The 16557-nt window shown below is 38.6% G+C and overlaps 1 protein-coding gene across 1 annotated transcript; it reads left to right on the forward strand.

Moving 5' to 3' along the window:
• The first annotated feature begins 14851 nt into the window (after window positions 1-14851).
• On the forward strand, window positions 14852-15437 carry LOC126626662 (uncharacterized). The gene is made up of 3 exons (XM_050296037.1): window positions 14852-14981; window positions 15068-15198; window positions 15266-15437. The coding sequence occupies exons 1-3, from the start codon at window positions 14852-14854 to the stop codon at window positions 15365-15367; spliced, it is 363 nt and encodes a 120-aa protein (XP_050151994.1). The 3' UTR covers window positions 15368-15437.
• Window positions 15438-16557: the final 1120 nt, after the last annotated feature.

Below are 16557 nucleotides of genomic sequence, written 5' to 3' on the forward strand. Positions count from 1 at the left end.
AAACCATGTAGTAGGAGTCCCCCAAGTCGCCGAGCTAGGGGGTCTGTTGAAAGAGGTGACAGACAAGGTAAGCAATCAGAGCTCCGACTGATTGTTCACCTTCTCCCCATCTTGCAGCAGCATGAAGGATAAAGAGAAGAAAAATGAGAAGAGATGATATGAGATACTTTTGCTTTTGAAGAAGTAACTTTCCACAGGCTTATTCTTGAACTGAGCTGGAGGGTTTTCTGGTTTCCTCCAGAGTATAAGGCCGACTGAAGAATTTGAGGGTCAAAACAAGTCCATCAAATCTAGAGTACGTTCCACCCTGCTGATATGAGATACTTTTGCTTTTGACAGAGTAATGGATGTATCGGCACGTGTGCTGTTACGCTTGTCTCCACATGCTTCCTTGTATCCTTCGCACTTGCCCTATCTGTTCCTCAAGCAGATGCGGAATCTTCCCTGGAAACATAAGATGTTGAAGATGAGTACTCGAGAGCAATGCCAGGTAAGTAATCAGGTAAGGGGTTCCAGGCAGTCAGTTCTTGGCTGGAAGCTTGATTCCAAGTGCTGACTGATTGCTCTCTTTCTCCTTGTCTTGCAGGTAAAAACAAGGCCAAAGGAAAAGACAGGGAAAAAGCATGATATGGGATACTCTTGCTTTTAACCCTGATGATATGAGATATTCTTGCTCTAGTATATAGCTTGTTTGCAGAGGTATTATCGGGGGGAAAGAAAGCTGAATATTTCGAAAGGCTTCGTTGGGAGTGCCCTCTCAGATATGATGAAGGGTTGAGCATTTTTGCAGGTCTGCCTGTCCGTTGGGGATGGAGGTTGACATATATAGGAGTCTCCCTAACAAGTAGTAATGCTATTCCTTTACCCTGCTTGGTCATAGCACGGTAGTGGGAGCTGTCAGTTTCACATGTTTTAACTCTGTCAGAGCACTTTGAAAAAGTGGTCTGTGGTATCTGGCTCTCGAGATTCGGAGAACGATGCCTCTTCGATTTTTGAGAAAGCAATCATGCTGGGGGTCTGGCTCTCGAGATTCGGAGAGCAGTGTCTCTTCGATTTTTGAGGAAGTAATCATGTTGGGAGTCTGGCTCTCGAGATTCGGAGGGCGGTGCCTCTTCGATTTTGGAGCAAGCAATCTTGTTGGGAGTGTTGTCTCGAATGTGAGTAAAGGTTGGGCATGTTTGCTAGTCTACCTTGCCACGAAGCACAAAGGTTGATACACAGGGACTTTCCAATTATCCAGCAATGGTACTGTTCCTTTACCCTCTCTTCGATTTTGAGAAAGTAGTCATGTTGGGAGTCTGGCTCTCGAGATTCGGAGGACGGTGCCTCTTCGATTTTGGAGCAAGCAATCTTGTTGGGAGTGTTTTCTCGAATGTGAGTAAAGGTTGGGCATGTTTGCTAGTCTACCTTGCCACGAAGCACAGAGGTTGACACACAGGGAGTTTCCAATTATCCAGCAGTGGTACTGTTCCTTTACCCTTGTGGGTAATAATATGGTAGCTAGACCTTCAAAATTTATGTGTCTAAACTTTGTTAGTGTTGTTTCTTTGCTATTCTTTTACCTTTCTTGGTCAGAGCGATGTAGTGGGAGCTGCAAGTTTCACGTGCTCAACTTTGGCAGAGAACTTTGGCAAAGTTATCTGTGGTACCCATGAGCTATTGTTGCGTGTGGGAAGTGGGTGATTGAACAGTAAGATTCATGTGCTTTCTACTTCACCAGAAGTCTTCGACAGAATGCCCATAATTTCTGCAAAGCTGAGTGTGCGTGTGACAGGTGCTGACAAGGCTAGAAAAGTAGGTGCCTCTTCGATTTCTGAGATCGGCCCTCGTGGTCTCTGAGCAGCCCAGCTTTTGAGAAAGCGAGCGCCTCTTCGATTGATTCGAAGAACGATGCCTCATCGATTTTTGAGAAAGCAGTCACGCTGGGGGTCTGGCTCTCGAAGATTCGGGGAGCAGTGTCTCTTCGATTTTTGAGAAAGTAATCATGTTGGGAGTCTGGCTCTCGAGATTCGGAGGGCGGTGCCTCTTCGATTTTGGAGCAAGCAATCTTGTTGGGAGTGTTTTCTCGAATGTGAGTAAAGGTTGGGCATGTTTGCTAGTCTACCTTGCCACGAAGCACAGAGGTTGACACACAGGGACTTTCCAATTATCCAGCAATGGTACTGTTCCTTTACCCTCTCTTCGATTTTTAAGAAAGTAGTCATGTTGGGAGTCTGGCTCTCGAGATTCGGAGGACGGTGCCTCTTCGATTTTGGAGCAAGCAATCTTATTGGGAGTGTTTTCTCGAATGTGAGTAAAGGTTGGGCATGTTTGCTAGTCTACCTTGCCACGAAGCACAGAGGTTGACACACAGGGACTGTCCAATTATCCAGCAGTGGTACTGTTCCTTTACCCTTGTGGGTAATAATATGGTAGCTAGACCTTCAAAATTTATGGGTCTAAACTTTGTTAGTGCTGTTTCTTTGCTATTCTTTTACCCTTCTTGGTCAGAGCGATGTAGTGGGAGCTGCAAGCTTCACGTGCTCAACTTTGGCAGAGAACTTTGGCAAAGTTTTCTGTGGTACCCATGAGCTATTGTTGCGTGTGGGAAGTGGGTGATTGAACAGTAAGATTCATGTGTTTTCTACTTCCCCAGAAGTCTTCGACAGAATGCCCATAATTTCCGCAAAGCTGAGTGTGCGTGTGACAGGTGCTGACAAGGCTGGAAAAGTAGGTGCCTCTTCGATTTCTGAGATCGGCCCTCGTGGTCTCTGGGGAGCCCAGCTTTTGAGAAAGCGAGCGCCTCTTCAATTTCTGAGACCAGCCTTCGTGGTCTTTGAGCAGCCCAACTTTTGAGAAAGCAAACGCCTCTTAGATTTCTGAGATCAACCCTCGTGATCTCTAAGCAGCCCAGCTTTTGAGAAAGCAAACGCCTCTTCGATTTCTGAGCAGGCGCCTCTTCGATTTCTGAAGCTCCGTCGAGTGCAGATTTTTATAAGGGCTGGCATTAAGTTCCAAAGCACACTTGAATCTCCACCAGTAGAAGCTTCATTCTTGCACTTCTAAGATCTTGATTTGTCCGACCTCTTCTCTCTTCAACACCTTTGAAAATGTCTGGCCCCTCCGACCGTCGTTTTGACTTGAACCTTGTTGAAGAGGCAGCCCCACCTTCTCCAGACAACATATGGCGCCCATCCTTCGTCTCCCCTACTGGTCCTCTTACCGTTGGGGATTCCGTGATGAAGAATGATATGACCGCTGCGGTGGTGGCCAGGAACCTTCTCACTCCCAAAGATAACAGACTACTTTCCAAACGGTCTGATGAGTTAGCTGTTAAGGATTCGCTTGCTCTCAGTGTTCAGTGTGCAGGTTCTGTGTCTAATATGGCCCAACGCCTATTTGCTCGAACCCGCCAAGTTGAATCATTGGCGGCTGAAGTGATGAGTCTCAAACAGGAGATTAGAGGGCTCAAGCATGAGAATAAACAGTTGCACCGGCTCGCACATGACTATGCTACAAACATGAAGAGGAAGCTTGACCAGATGAAGGAAACTGATGGTCAGGTTTTACTTGATCATCAGAGATTTGTAGGTTTGTTCCAAAGGCATTTATTGCCTTCGTCTTCTGGGGCTGTACCGCGTAATGAAGCTCCAAATGATCAACCTCTGATGCCTCCTCCTTCTAGGGTTCTGTCCAGTACTGAGGCTCCAAATGATCCCCCTCCGGTGCCTTCTCTTTCTGGGGCTCTACCGACTGCTAAGACTTCTCCTAAGCAACCTTTGTGAAGGCTCCCTCTTGTGTGTTTATTTTGACTCTTGTATATGTACATATTTGTAGCTTATCGGGGATATCAATAAATAAGCTTTCCTTCATTTCAACGTATTGTGTTAAATACACCAAAGCCTTCTTCGCTAAGTTCTTTGAATTTTCTTTTGTTGAAGCTTGTATGTTGAAGCTTTCTGAGTGGAGCATGTAGGTTGGGGTAGTGTTCCCTTAATTTTCCGAGTGAGGAAAACTTCTCGGTTGGAGACTTGGAAAATCCAAGTCACTGAGTGGGATCGGCTATATGAATCTTAGAACGCCATTGTGCTCGATCCTGTGTCATGTCCTTCGTTAGATCCAAGTACTCTAAGTCTTTTCTTAGAGTCTCTTCCAAAGTTTTCCTAGGTCTTCCTCTACCCCTTCGGCCCTGAACCTCTGTCCCATCGTCGCATCTTCTAATCGGAGCGTCAGTAGGCCTTCTTTGCACATGTCCAAACCACCGTAACCGATTTTCTCTCATCTTTCCTTCAATTCCGGCTACTCCTACTTTACCCCGGATATCCTCATTCCTAATCTTATCCTTTCTTGTGTGCCCACACATCCAACGAAGCATCCTCATCTCCGCTACACCCATTTTGTGTACGTGTTGATGTTTCACCGCCCAACATTCTGTGCCATACAGCATCGCCGGCCTTATTGCCGTCCTATAAAATTTTCCCTTGAGCTTCAGTGGCATACGGCGGTCACATAACACGCCGGATGCACTCTTCCACTTCATCCATCCAGCTTGTATTCTATGGTTGAGATCTCCATCTAATTCTCCGTTCTTTTGCAAGATAGATCCTAGGTAACGAAAACGGTCGCTCTTTGGTATTTCTTGATCTCCGATCCTCACCCCTAACTCGTTTTGGCCTCCATTTGCACTGAACTTGCACTCCATATATTCTGTCTTTGATCGGCTTAGGCGAAGACCTTTAGATTCCAACACTTCTCTCCAAAGGTTAAGCTTTGCATTTACCCCTTCCTGAGTTTCATCTATCAACACTATATCGTCTGCGAAAAGCATACACCAAGGAATATCATATTGAATATGTCTTGTTAACTCATCCATTACCAACGCAAAAAGGTAAGGACTTAAGGATGAGCCTTGATGTAATCCTACAGTTATGGGAAAGCTTTCGGTTTGTCCTTCATGAGTTCTTACGGCAGTCTTTGCTCCTTCATACATATCCTTTATAGCTTGGATATATGCTACTCGTACTCCTTTCTTCTCTAAAATCCTCCAAAGAATGTCTCTTGGGACCCTATCATACGCTTTTTCCAAATCTATAAAGACCATGTGTAAATCCTTTTTCCCATCTCTATACCTTTCCATCAATCTTCGTAAGAGATAGATTGCCTCCATGGTTGAGCGCCCTGGCATGAACCCGAATTGGTTGTCCGAAACCCGTGTCTCTTGCCTCAATCTATGCTCAATGACTCTCTCCCAGAGCTTCATTGTATGACTCATTAGCTTAATACCCCTATAGTTCATGCAATTTTGTACGTCGCCCTTATTCTTGTAGATAGGCACCAAAGTGCTCGTTCGCCACTCATTTGGCATCTTCTTCGTTTTCAAAATCCTATTGAAAAGGTCAGTGAGCCATGTTATACCTGTCTCTCCCAAAAGTTTCCACACTTCGATTGGTATATCGTCTGGGCCTATTGCTTTTTTATGCTTCATCTTCTTCAAAGCTACAACCACTTCTTCCTTCCGGATTCGACGATAAAAAGAGTAGTTTCTACACTCTTCTGAGTTACTCAACTCCCCTAAAGAAGCACTCATTTCATGTCCTTCATTGAAAAGATTATGAAAATAACCTCTCCATCTGTCTTTAACCGCGTTCTCTGTAGCAAGAACCTTTCCATCCTCATCCTTGATGCACCTCACTTGGTTTAGGTCCCTTGTCTTCTTTTCCCTTGCTCTAGATAATTTATAGATATCCAACTCTCCTTCTTTGGTATCTAGTCGTTTATACATATCGTCGTAAGCCGCTAACTTAGCTTCTCTGACAGCTTTCTTCGCCTCTTGCTTCGCTTTTCTATACCTTTCACCATTTTCATCGGTCCTCTCCTTGTATAAGGCTTTACAACATTCCTTCTTAGCCTTCACCTTTGTTTGTACCTCCTCATTCCACCACCAAGATTCTTTTTGGTGTGGGGCAAAGCCCTTGGACTCTCCTAATACCTCTTTTGCTACTTTTCGGATACAACTAGCCATGGAATCCCACATTTGGCTAGCTTCCCCCTCTCTATCCCACACACATTGGGTGATTACCTTCTCTTTGAAAATGACTTGTTTTTCTTCTTTTAGATTCCACCATCTAGTCCTTGGGCACTTCCAAGTCTTGTTCTTTTGTCTTACTCTTTTGATATGTACATCCATCACCAACAAGCGATGTTGATTAGCCACGCTCTCTCCTGGTATAACTTTGCAATCCTTACAAGTTATACGATCCCCTTTCCTCATTAGAAGAAAATCTATTTGTGTTTTTGACGACCCACTCTTGTAGGTGATCACATGTTCTTCTCTCTTCTTAAAGAAGGTGTTGGCTAAGAAGAGATCATATGCCATTGCAAAATCCAAGATAGCTTCCCCATCCTCGTTTCTCTCCCCAAAACCATGGCCACCATGAAAACCTCCATAGTTGCATGTCTCCCTGCCCACGTGTCCATTTAAATCTCCTCCTATAAATAACTTCTCCGTCTGAGCAATTCCTTGCACCAAGTCTCCAAGATCTTCCCAAAATTTCTCCTTCAAACTCGTATCCAACCCTACTTGAGGTGCGTACGCACTAATCACATTGATAAGTTCTTGTCCTATTACAATCTTGATTGCCATGATTCTATCTCCTACCCTCTTGACATCTACAACATCTTGTACCAAGGTCTTGTCCACGATGATGCCAACACCGTTTCTCGTTCTATTTGTGCCCGAATACCAAAGTTTAAACCCTGAGTTTTCTAGATCCTTTGCCTTACTACCAACCCACTTAGTTTCTTGTAGGCACATAATATTTATCCTTCTCCTCACCATAACTTCCACTACTTCCATAGATTTTCCCGTTAAGGTTCCTATATTCCACGTTCCTAAACGCATTTTGCTCTCTTGAACTCTACCCTTCTGTCCTAGCTTCTTCACCCTCCCCCGTCTAATAGGATCAAAGTACTTCTTTTGTGTGTCCCGGGTAAAGTTGATAGGAGCATATGCTCCCAAACAACTTTGAGTGGAGTCGTTCGAAAAGAAGTTTCTATGGCCCCCTTGCTCATTTAACACTGCATCCGGGTGCCGATGGAGATACAGCGACCCTTGCTCACTTATCACTGTGCTCGGGCCACACAGCGCGCCACTTACGGGTGACGCCCTAGCTTTAGCGTGATTTTGTTCTGGATTCATTTTCATAAGGATTCGACGTGATCATGGAGTGCCGGCTGTCGACTACCTGACGCCCTCCCCCTCCTCCTTTATCCGGGCTTGGGACCGGCCATGTAAGACATAGGCGGAGTTTGGACAAAAATGCCTCCAAACAAAAAATTTCAAAAGCAGCCCAAAATAATGCAACAAATAATGCAGAGTTATATTCGTCATTTTAACAGTGTTTTTTTTTTTAATAATTGATTCATTTTGTATAGTTTCTTTTTAAAAAAAAAAAAGAAACTGTACAAAATGAATCAATTATTAAAAAAAACACTCCAAACAAAAAATTTCAAAAGCAGCCCAAAATAATGCACCAAATAATGCAGAGGTATATTCGTCATTTTAACAGTGTTTTTTTTAATAATTGATTCATTTTGTATAGTTTCTTTTTTTTTTAAAAAAAATTAGTACCTCACAATAAGCTAGCAATAATATGATTCAATTAGTTATTCATTAAATATTATTTTCTCTATTCGCAAATACGTTCAAAACATCTTAAGAGGCGTGCAATGCCGATTATAAAAAAAGGTTTTTCGCACGCGTATAATAATGTGATTAAGTTAGTTGTCAAATGATTTTTTTTTTTAACAAACGATATTATCTACACCAAGGGAGAGGGAGGTAGGCAATGGGCTAGCAATAATGTGATTCAATCACTTGTTTATTAAATATTATTATTTTCTATATTCTTAATGTAAATTCAATAGAATGTAGATGAAAATTGAAAGATCAATTTTATTAAGTGAATTCAACTGCTTTGATTGGTTTGTGAGGAGTTTTTTCTACCATGATCTAAGAATATTCATTTACTTGAAATATTTGACTTTCCTTTTATCAATTCACACATAAATACATTTAAAATGTGTAAATTGCGTATAGCACACCGTGATTCAAAAAATGCTTTCTGCACGCGCTCACACGCATGCATTAAGACTAGTAATAATAATGCATGTGCTACTTAGAAAAAGCACCTTCAATTTTTGGTGATTTGAAAGCACTTTAGTTATTTTAAAAACATTTCTAAACAAGTCTCGTGTTTTATCAAATAAAAAATAGGGTATGTTATCAACACTCCTTTTTCCTTTCCCACATCCTTCTTAATTTTTGGTCATCAGATCGAATGAATCCAAGAATTTCAAAATGATGAAAATTAATAAGAGTGAAAAGTAAAAATGGGTATGTAAATAGCACCATCCTAAAAAAAATAAGAAAGCAGTTCAATGGTTGAAAAAAGTTTTGTTTGTGCTTGTAATTGCACATATATGAACAAAGAGTAATGTTGGAGAGACTAAATTTGTAAATAAAATTTTGAAAACTAAAGGATATGGAAGTTAATGATTAATTTATTATTTAAGCGTTGATATACATGCTCATTTTTATTGGTGATACATCATTTAGTTTGCAAATTTTATCTTCAAATTTAGTCTCTATAGTATTATCCTATAAATAAATAAACATAAAGCAATCGAAATAGAATCTGTTAATTATATGGGCTTAGGAACATCGCCAACCACAAGTTCTGGCTGTGAACAAATGGACGGCTTCTGATGTTGACTAAAATGTAACTTACCTATAATATCTTCTTATGAGCCGGATCATTTTCACCAAATTCATCTAATTAATCAATATGAGCCTTTAAAATTTGATCCAACGGCTAAAAATATGGGATCCTTTAAAAATTGTAATAACTTTAACCGTTGGATCAAATTTCAAAAATCCAAATTAAGTGCCTTGGTGGATTTGATGAAAAGGATCCACCTTCTTATAAAACCAAAGGTGCACCTATAATTTAAAGCATTAAAGAGCCAAACCTTTAGTACTTCCGTTTCGAGTACAATCAAATAAGAAAGCGTTTCTAGTAGCAGTAGATAATGAGCATCTTGAATGGTGTCGTAAGTTTGAAGTTGTACGATTCATTCATCCCTAATGGGTTCTCCTTATCATTTACACTGGGAACTAGGGTAGTCAGTGTAAGTTGTAACAGTTTGTATGAGCGATTGCTTCTAGCATTCTTTTTTTTTTTTTAGTAGATCTGGAATTTGCATCAAAACCTCCTCTTTTCTCATGGTCCCTTCTTTCTTCCCTTATTGGTTCTCCTTACCGTTTACACTAGGATTAGTATGAGCGTTGAAGATCTGAAATTTGCATCAAAACCTACCATTTTCCTGCGGTCCATTCTTTCTTCCCTTATGGGTTCTCCTTACCATTTGCACTAGGATTAGAGTAGTCGGTGTACCGGTATGACTAAGAATATAAATGCGTTACTTCTTTTGGTGAAATTGAAATGTAGAAAATATACTTAATCTTCCTCAAAAAAAGAAAGAAACTGTAAGGAATGAAAGTCATCAAATGCGTGGGTGGGGATCAACTGCCCATTCTGGATTTTAGTAGTCATAAGATTAGATCTTAATAAATGTTTTCGATTCATTTGGTATGAATTGCTATTCTTAGGGTAAAATATTATGCCCTTATTCTCATCTCCAAACTACCAAATTGGTTTTGTCTTTGTCCAAACCACCAAAAAATGAAAATTCATTCCATTCAAATCGCCTATTTCCATTTTCAAAATACCGTTCCAATTGCAATTTCTAGAGTTTTACAAGTGCAACGCTTTTCTAATTGTAGTATTTTGAACTTACACGTGTTTAAATCATGTCGCATAACTCGTATAAAATAGTTTCATTTTCACGTACTCATTTCATGTAAGTGTTTTACATTTTCTAATTTCATGGGTCAAGAATGCTATTACCATGGTTGATCTCATGATCACCGCCATTGTCGACTAGCCATTTTTTTTCTCTTAAATTTTCCTCTAATAATTCATAAGAGGATAAGGTTTTGTTTAAATTTGTATAAAGAGGGTGAATTTTGTTTTGAATGACACTTGTTTATTTATTTTTAAGTAAATTGTAGCAATTGTCCCTCAATTTTAATCAAATTAGAGCAATGGTCCCTCAACTAAAAATCCATTACCATTGATCCTTCAACTTATCAAAATATGTAGCTATAGTCATTTTCATCAATTTTGTCAAAATAAATTATCTTTGAATAACTATTTATATAATTAGGGTCGAGAAAAACAAATAAAAAAATCAACAAAAGAGTGCCATTCAATACAAAGTCCATCTTGTTTGTTTAAAAACACTATGACGGGATCACGAGATCAAAGTGCATGCAATGGGTATTGTATTATATAATATTATATATATATATATATATGTATGTATGTATGTATGTATGTATATTGTTTGAGCTGTAGCAGCTTTTTATCTCTCAATTCTTCTTTTTGTTTTTTTGTATCAACTATCCCAACTGTCATACGCACAAGTGAGAAAAAAAAATCCTTCAAAATAAAAATAAAAAACAAAACAAAACGAAAGAAAAGAACCCGTTGTCATGATCATGGTCCGAAATGCCGATAATATCGGCGATATATCGCCGATATTATCGGTTTTTAGGGGAACCGATTTTTTTTTCAATATCCAAATGGTTTTCGGGATAATATCGCGATATTATCGATAATTTCGATAATGGTCTGCTCGGAGAAGAACCCCGAAGCTGTAGAAGCTCCGGCCGACTGTAAAACAGGACCCTAAACTCCGATCTAGGTATGAAAATGAAATAGAAGACGAGATGAACGTTTTTATATATGAAGTTTGCCGTGAAACCGTCGGAGGTGTTCGGAAAGTGAGTCGACACGCACGGCCTCGCCGGAGTTCGCCAAGTTGCAGAGACGAGAATGAGAGGGAGAAAGACGAGGTTGCTGATGATGATGGGTGTGCGTGTGTGTATGTGGGTCTCGGACCCTCGGTGCAGAGAGAAAGGAGAGAGACGGCGGCGACGAGGGAGAAGCAGAAGCCCACGGCCTCACCGGAGTTCGCCGAGTTGCAGAGACGAGAAGGAGAGGGAGAAATACGAGGTTGCTGATGATGATGGGTGTGCGTGTGTGTATGTGGGTCTCGGACCCTCGGTGCAGGGAGAAATGAGAGAGACGATGGCGGAGACGAGGGAGAAGCAGAAGCCGATCTGCCGATATGGGTCTCTATGCGTATGTGTGGGAGTGGGAGAAGGATCGAGGGACCTTGGGTCTCTGTGCGTGTGTGTGTGTGGGAGAAGGATCGAGAGACGTAGGAGATCTGTGTTTGTTGTTGTGGCCTGTGGGAGAATGGAGAAGGGGGAGAAGGGACCTCAGAGTCAGAGAAGAGAAGAGAGAAGGTTCGAGAGTCTGAGAGAGAGACTGTATGCGTGTGCGGTGAGTGTGCGTGTGTTGTGTGCGTGTGTGGTGTCATGTCTGTGTGTGTGTGTGGTTGGGTCATCTCATCTGAGATGCCTGACTGATTTCACAATATGTCAATAACTTTTTGCAGTTTCAGACCATGGACATCAAATAATACTGCTTTTATAATGAAACCGTGTGCCACTGTGAGTCCGTAATATTCTTCACATGCAGAACAGTATGCCATTGTCTATTATATTCTTTCACCTTATCAGAGGTGGAGTATAACTATCAGAGGCATTCAGAGCATTTTCGTTTCTTCTTCTTCCCTTACCATTTTCAAAGTCATTCCAAAGCTTGAACACAAAGGGTTCCATATTTAAGGTAAGTTTACAAACTTATATTTATATTATTGTAATTTATACAACAACAAATAAATTTGTGTGGACTCGTATGTTAATTTTTTTAAGTAATTAATACTTGCATGTTACTTTTTGTAAGTAATTAAGTAATGTTAACAATTACATGTTAATTTTTTTAAGTAATTAAGTAATGTTGTATAATTATTCCCTAGGATAATTTTAATATGTTTAATGTTATTTATTATTTTATTAATATTAGGTTTTATTATCAAATTGGATTATTATTCATTAATATTAGGTTTTTTTTTATTATCAAATTGGATTATTATTCATTAATATTAGGTTTTATTATCAAATTGGATTATTATTCATTAATATTAGGTTTTATTATCAAATTGGATTATTCTTCATTAAATTGGATTATTCATTAAATTGGATTATTATCAAATTGGATTATTCAATAAATTGGATTATTCATTAAATTGGATTATTATCAAATTGGATTATTATTCATCACCATGTTTTATATTAGGATTATTTTTTATCAAATAGGATTATTATTCATTAATATTAGGTTTTATTATCAAATTGGATTATTATTCATTAATATTAGGTTTTTTTTTTATTATCAAATTGGATTATTATTCATTAATATTAGGTTTTATTATCAAATTGGATTATTCTTCATTAAATTGGATTATTATCAAATTGGATTATTCATTAAATTGGATTATTATTAAATTGGATTATTATCAAATTGGATTATTATTCATCACCATGTTTTATATTAGGATAATTTTTTATCAAATTGGATTATTATTCATTAATATTAGGTTTTATTATCAAATTGGATTATTATTCATTAATATTAGGTTTTTTTATTATCAAATTGGATTATTCTTCATTAAATTGGATTATTCATTAAATTGGATTATTATCAAATTGGATTATTCATTAAATTGGATTATTATCAAATTGGATTATTATTCATCACCATGTTTTATATTAGGATTATTTTTTTATCAAATTGGATTATTATTCATTAATATTAGGTTTTATTATCAAATTGGATTATTATTCATTAATATTAGGTTTTTTTTATTATCAAATTGGATTATTATTCATTAATATTAGGTTTTATTATCAAATTGGATTATTCTTCATTAAATTGGATTATTCATTAAATTGGATTATTATCAAATTGGATTATTCATTAAATTGGATTATTATCAAATTGGATTATTCATTAAATTGGATTATTATCAAATTGGATTATTCATTAAATTGGATTATTATCAAATTGGATTATTCATTAAATTGGATTATTATCAAATTGGATTATTATTCATCACCATGTTTTATATTAGGATTATTTTTTTTATCAAATTGGATTATTATTCATTAATATTAGGTTTTATTATTCCATATTATTTGTATAATTACTTAAATTTTTACAATCATTTTCTTTACTTCGTATTTAATTCTTCTGTAGAATAACTTTATTATTTAGGTTCTCTTATTTTATCAAAAAATAATTGTCTAATTTTCATGAAAAATAAATATAGGTACGTTTAAGATGTCTAGTGGAGTTACTAAACGTGATCCAGCTTGGGAACATGGAGACCCAATAGACGGAAACATGGCACAATTTACAAATATTGTGGTTGGGTAATGAATAGTGGCGGAGTGACACGACTTAAGTACCATCTTAGTGGATTAGATCCAGCAAAAAATGTCCAACGATGCGATAATGTCCCCCCAGAAGTGAAGGCATTCATCAGCACATTATTAAAAAATAAAAAACAGCAGAAGGAAAAGATAACACATGGAATGGAAAATATTCGAGCTGGGCTACGAGGAGAAGTCATTGGCCAAGCAGTTGACAGTGATGATGATGACGATGAGGACGAATGTGATGATGACATGGGACCTGAAGAACGACGCAGTTTGAAACAAGCATTACGTGCCTCCAAACAGTCAGCATGGGAAAAAGAACACCTTCATAAATTTCCTAATAAAGCACAAGGTTTCGGGACAAGTGGTGGTGCACAACTGAGACGGGGAGGCAGTCTTAGAGAATCATAACCAACACCACCAATAGCCCCAAGTTTATATAAGTCATCAAAAGCACGTCAAAAGAGTGTTTGGAGTTATTTCACTGGAGGTAATGTGAATAAGGGAATGGGGCGTCTAATTAGCAAGTTCTTTATTTATGAAAATGTCCCTGCTGAGAAAGCATCATCACATCATTTCAAAAATATGGTAGTAGGATGTCAACAGGCCGGTGTTGGAGTACAACCTCCCACTTTCTATGAGATAAGAAACAAATATTTGGATATGGAGTATAAAGACATTGGCGAGTATGTTAACAAGTTGAGGTCAAAGTGGGAAACTAATGGTTGCACAATCATGTGTGACGGATGGACTGGCCCGACCAGATTGTCTATCATAAACTTCATGGTATACTCCAAGGGAAAGACATTTTTTTTTAAGTCTGTTGATGCTTCAGACCATATAAAGAACTACAAGTATATTTACAAATTATTGAGGGATGTAATCATGGAGGTGGGAGAGCATAATGTTGTCCAAGTCGTGACCGACAACGGTTCTGCATTTGTCAAAGCTGGAAAAAAGTTAATGAAGCATCATAATGTGTTTTGGACATCATGTGCAGCACATTGTATTGATCTCATGTTTGAGGCAATGGGGAAGAGAGAGAATGTTGCTACTGTGGTCAAAAGAGCTAGAACGATCACAAATTATATTTACAATCACGGTTGGTTGTTGGCAAAGATGCGTGAATTTTGCAAAGGAGAAATTATTCGTCCAGCTACCACTCGATTCGCAACCAACTATATTGCATTAGACAGCCTACTTAAGAAGAAAGCAGGGTTGAAGCAACTATTCACTAGTGACGATTGGGCCAACCACAATTTCAGCCGCTCAAATACAGGTCGTATGGTGGAAAGTATAGTGATTGATCATGCTTTTTGGACTCAATCAGAACATGTGTGACAAGTGTTTGAACCTCTTTACAAAGTTTTACGGATCGTTGACACAGAAGTGTATCCTACTATGGGGGCAGTATATGAGTTGATGCGTGTAGTGAAGGATGAATTGGAAAGAAAACATGGTGCAAGGTGGGTCATAAAGATAATTGAAGACCGATTGTATAAAACATTATACCACGATTTGCATGCAGCAGGTATAAATTATGTCATAATTTGCAATTCATTTCTATAGTTGCATAAGTATTATTTCTCTTATTAGAGTATGTGTTTCTTTGAACAGCATATTATTTGAATCCTCGATACCAATACAGACCCGGTGTTGGAGATGATGGTACTCTTATACGTGCTGTACATAATGTATACTCTAAATTAGACCCTGCATCACCAGCAGTTGGCCAATTTGGAAATGAGGTACACAATTACTTAAATTATAATAATTACTTTGTTGGATTAAACTAACACGATTTATTGAATTCAGCTAACATGGTTTAAAGATGCAAGAAGAACTTTTGGAGAACCAACATCAATTGTTGCTCGAACAACAATGTCTCCTAGTGAGTGTAAACATATTTCACTATAAGTTTATAATAGAATTTGTTCGAGTTATTAGGCTTATCAACATTGTTTTTCATTGTAGCTGAATGGTGGATCATGTATAGGACTGATGCACCATATGTGACAAAGTTAGCAATCAAAGTATTATCACAAACAGCTTCCTCATCTGCTTGTGAAAAAAATTAGAGCACATTTGCACTCATACACACAAAGCAAAGAAATAGGTTGGCTCATAGTAAGTTGGAAAAATTAGTTTATTGCTACTACAACATGAAGCTTCAAATTCGAGATAAGGAAGCAGAAATAGATCATGTCGACCGTGGTGACCCACTAGATGTGTTTGATATTGTTGGTGAAGATGATGATACAGAGGGTAACCAACTTTATCAATGGATTAGACCTCTTCAGTTAGATGATGATGAAGGCAACCCAGCTCCCAGAGTTGCTGAAGAAGCACGTAATGAAGGGATAAATGTAGAAAGAGTATTAGAGAAGGAGGTGGGATCTAGCAGCGCTGACTCTTTGGAAGAACTTTTGCACCCAAGACCAAGAAACACTGGAATTCCACCTTCTTCCAATCCTACACAACCACAACATCGTGCTGATACTAATGATAGCTCTAGTACAAGATCAGGAGACTCACCTACCACCGGAAGTGGGAATGATGAAGGATACAGTGGAGCTGGAGGTAGTGGTGGTGGATATGGAAACTATTATGGACCACTTCCCGGATTTATGAGCCCCTTCACTGGTGAGGCAACAAACTTCACGCATGCAACACAGGATGATGACCATGGTAGTAGGCGGGCAGGACCAGGAATTGGTGCCATAGGGAAGGACTATAATCGTAGAGAAAGAGGGAAGGGGATTTTGTCAAGTCAAGAAGATGACTCGTTATCTAGAACTTCGGATTCTGTTGGAGTGGGAAGTAGTAACTATGGTTATACTCATAACCAACCATTTCCCTACCCTTCATATCCCATTCCTGTTGGGATGAAATCGAGCGACTCATGGAAACAATCCCAGACTCAATATTCAAATGATTTTTCTCATGGACAACCTCAACCAATCTCGGATTCATATGGGTGGCATGTTAACAATTACATGCAAAACTATTTTGGGGATTTATCATTTGATAACTACTATTCACAATACACTCACTCTACACATAGAGATGATGAAGATAGTGAAAAATTTGAACCTCATAGAAACTCT

This window comes from Malus sylvestris, chromosome 6, assembly GCF_916048215.2.
Source record: "Malus sylvestris chromosome 6, drMalSylv7.2, whole genome shotgun sequence".
Lineage (NCBI taxonomy): Eukaryota > Viridiplantae > Streptophyta > Magnoliopsida > Rosales > Rosaceae > Malus > Malus sylvestris.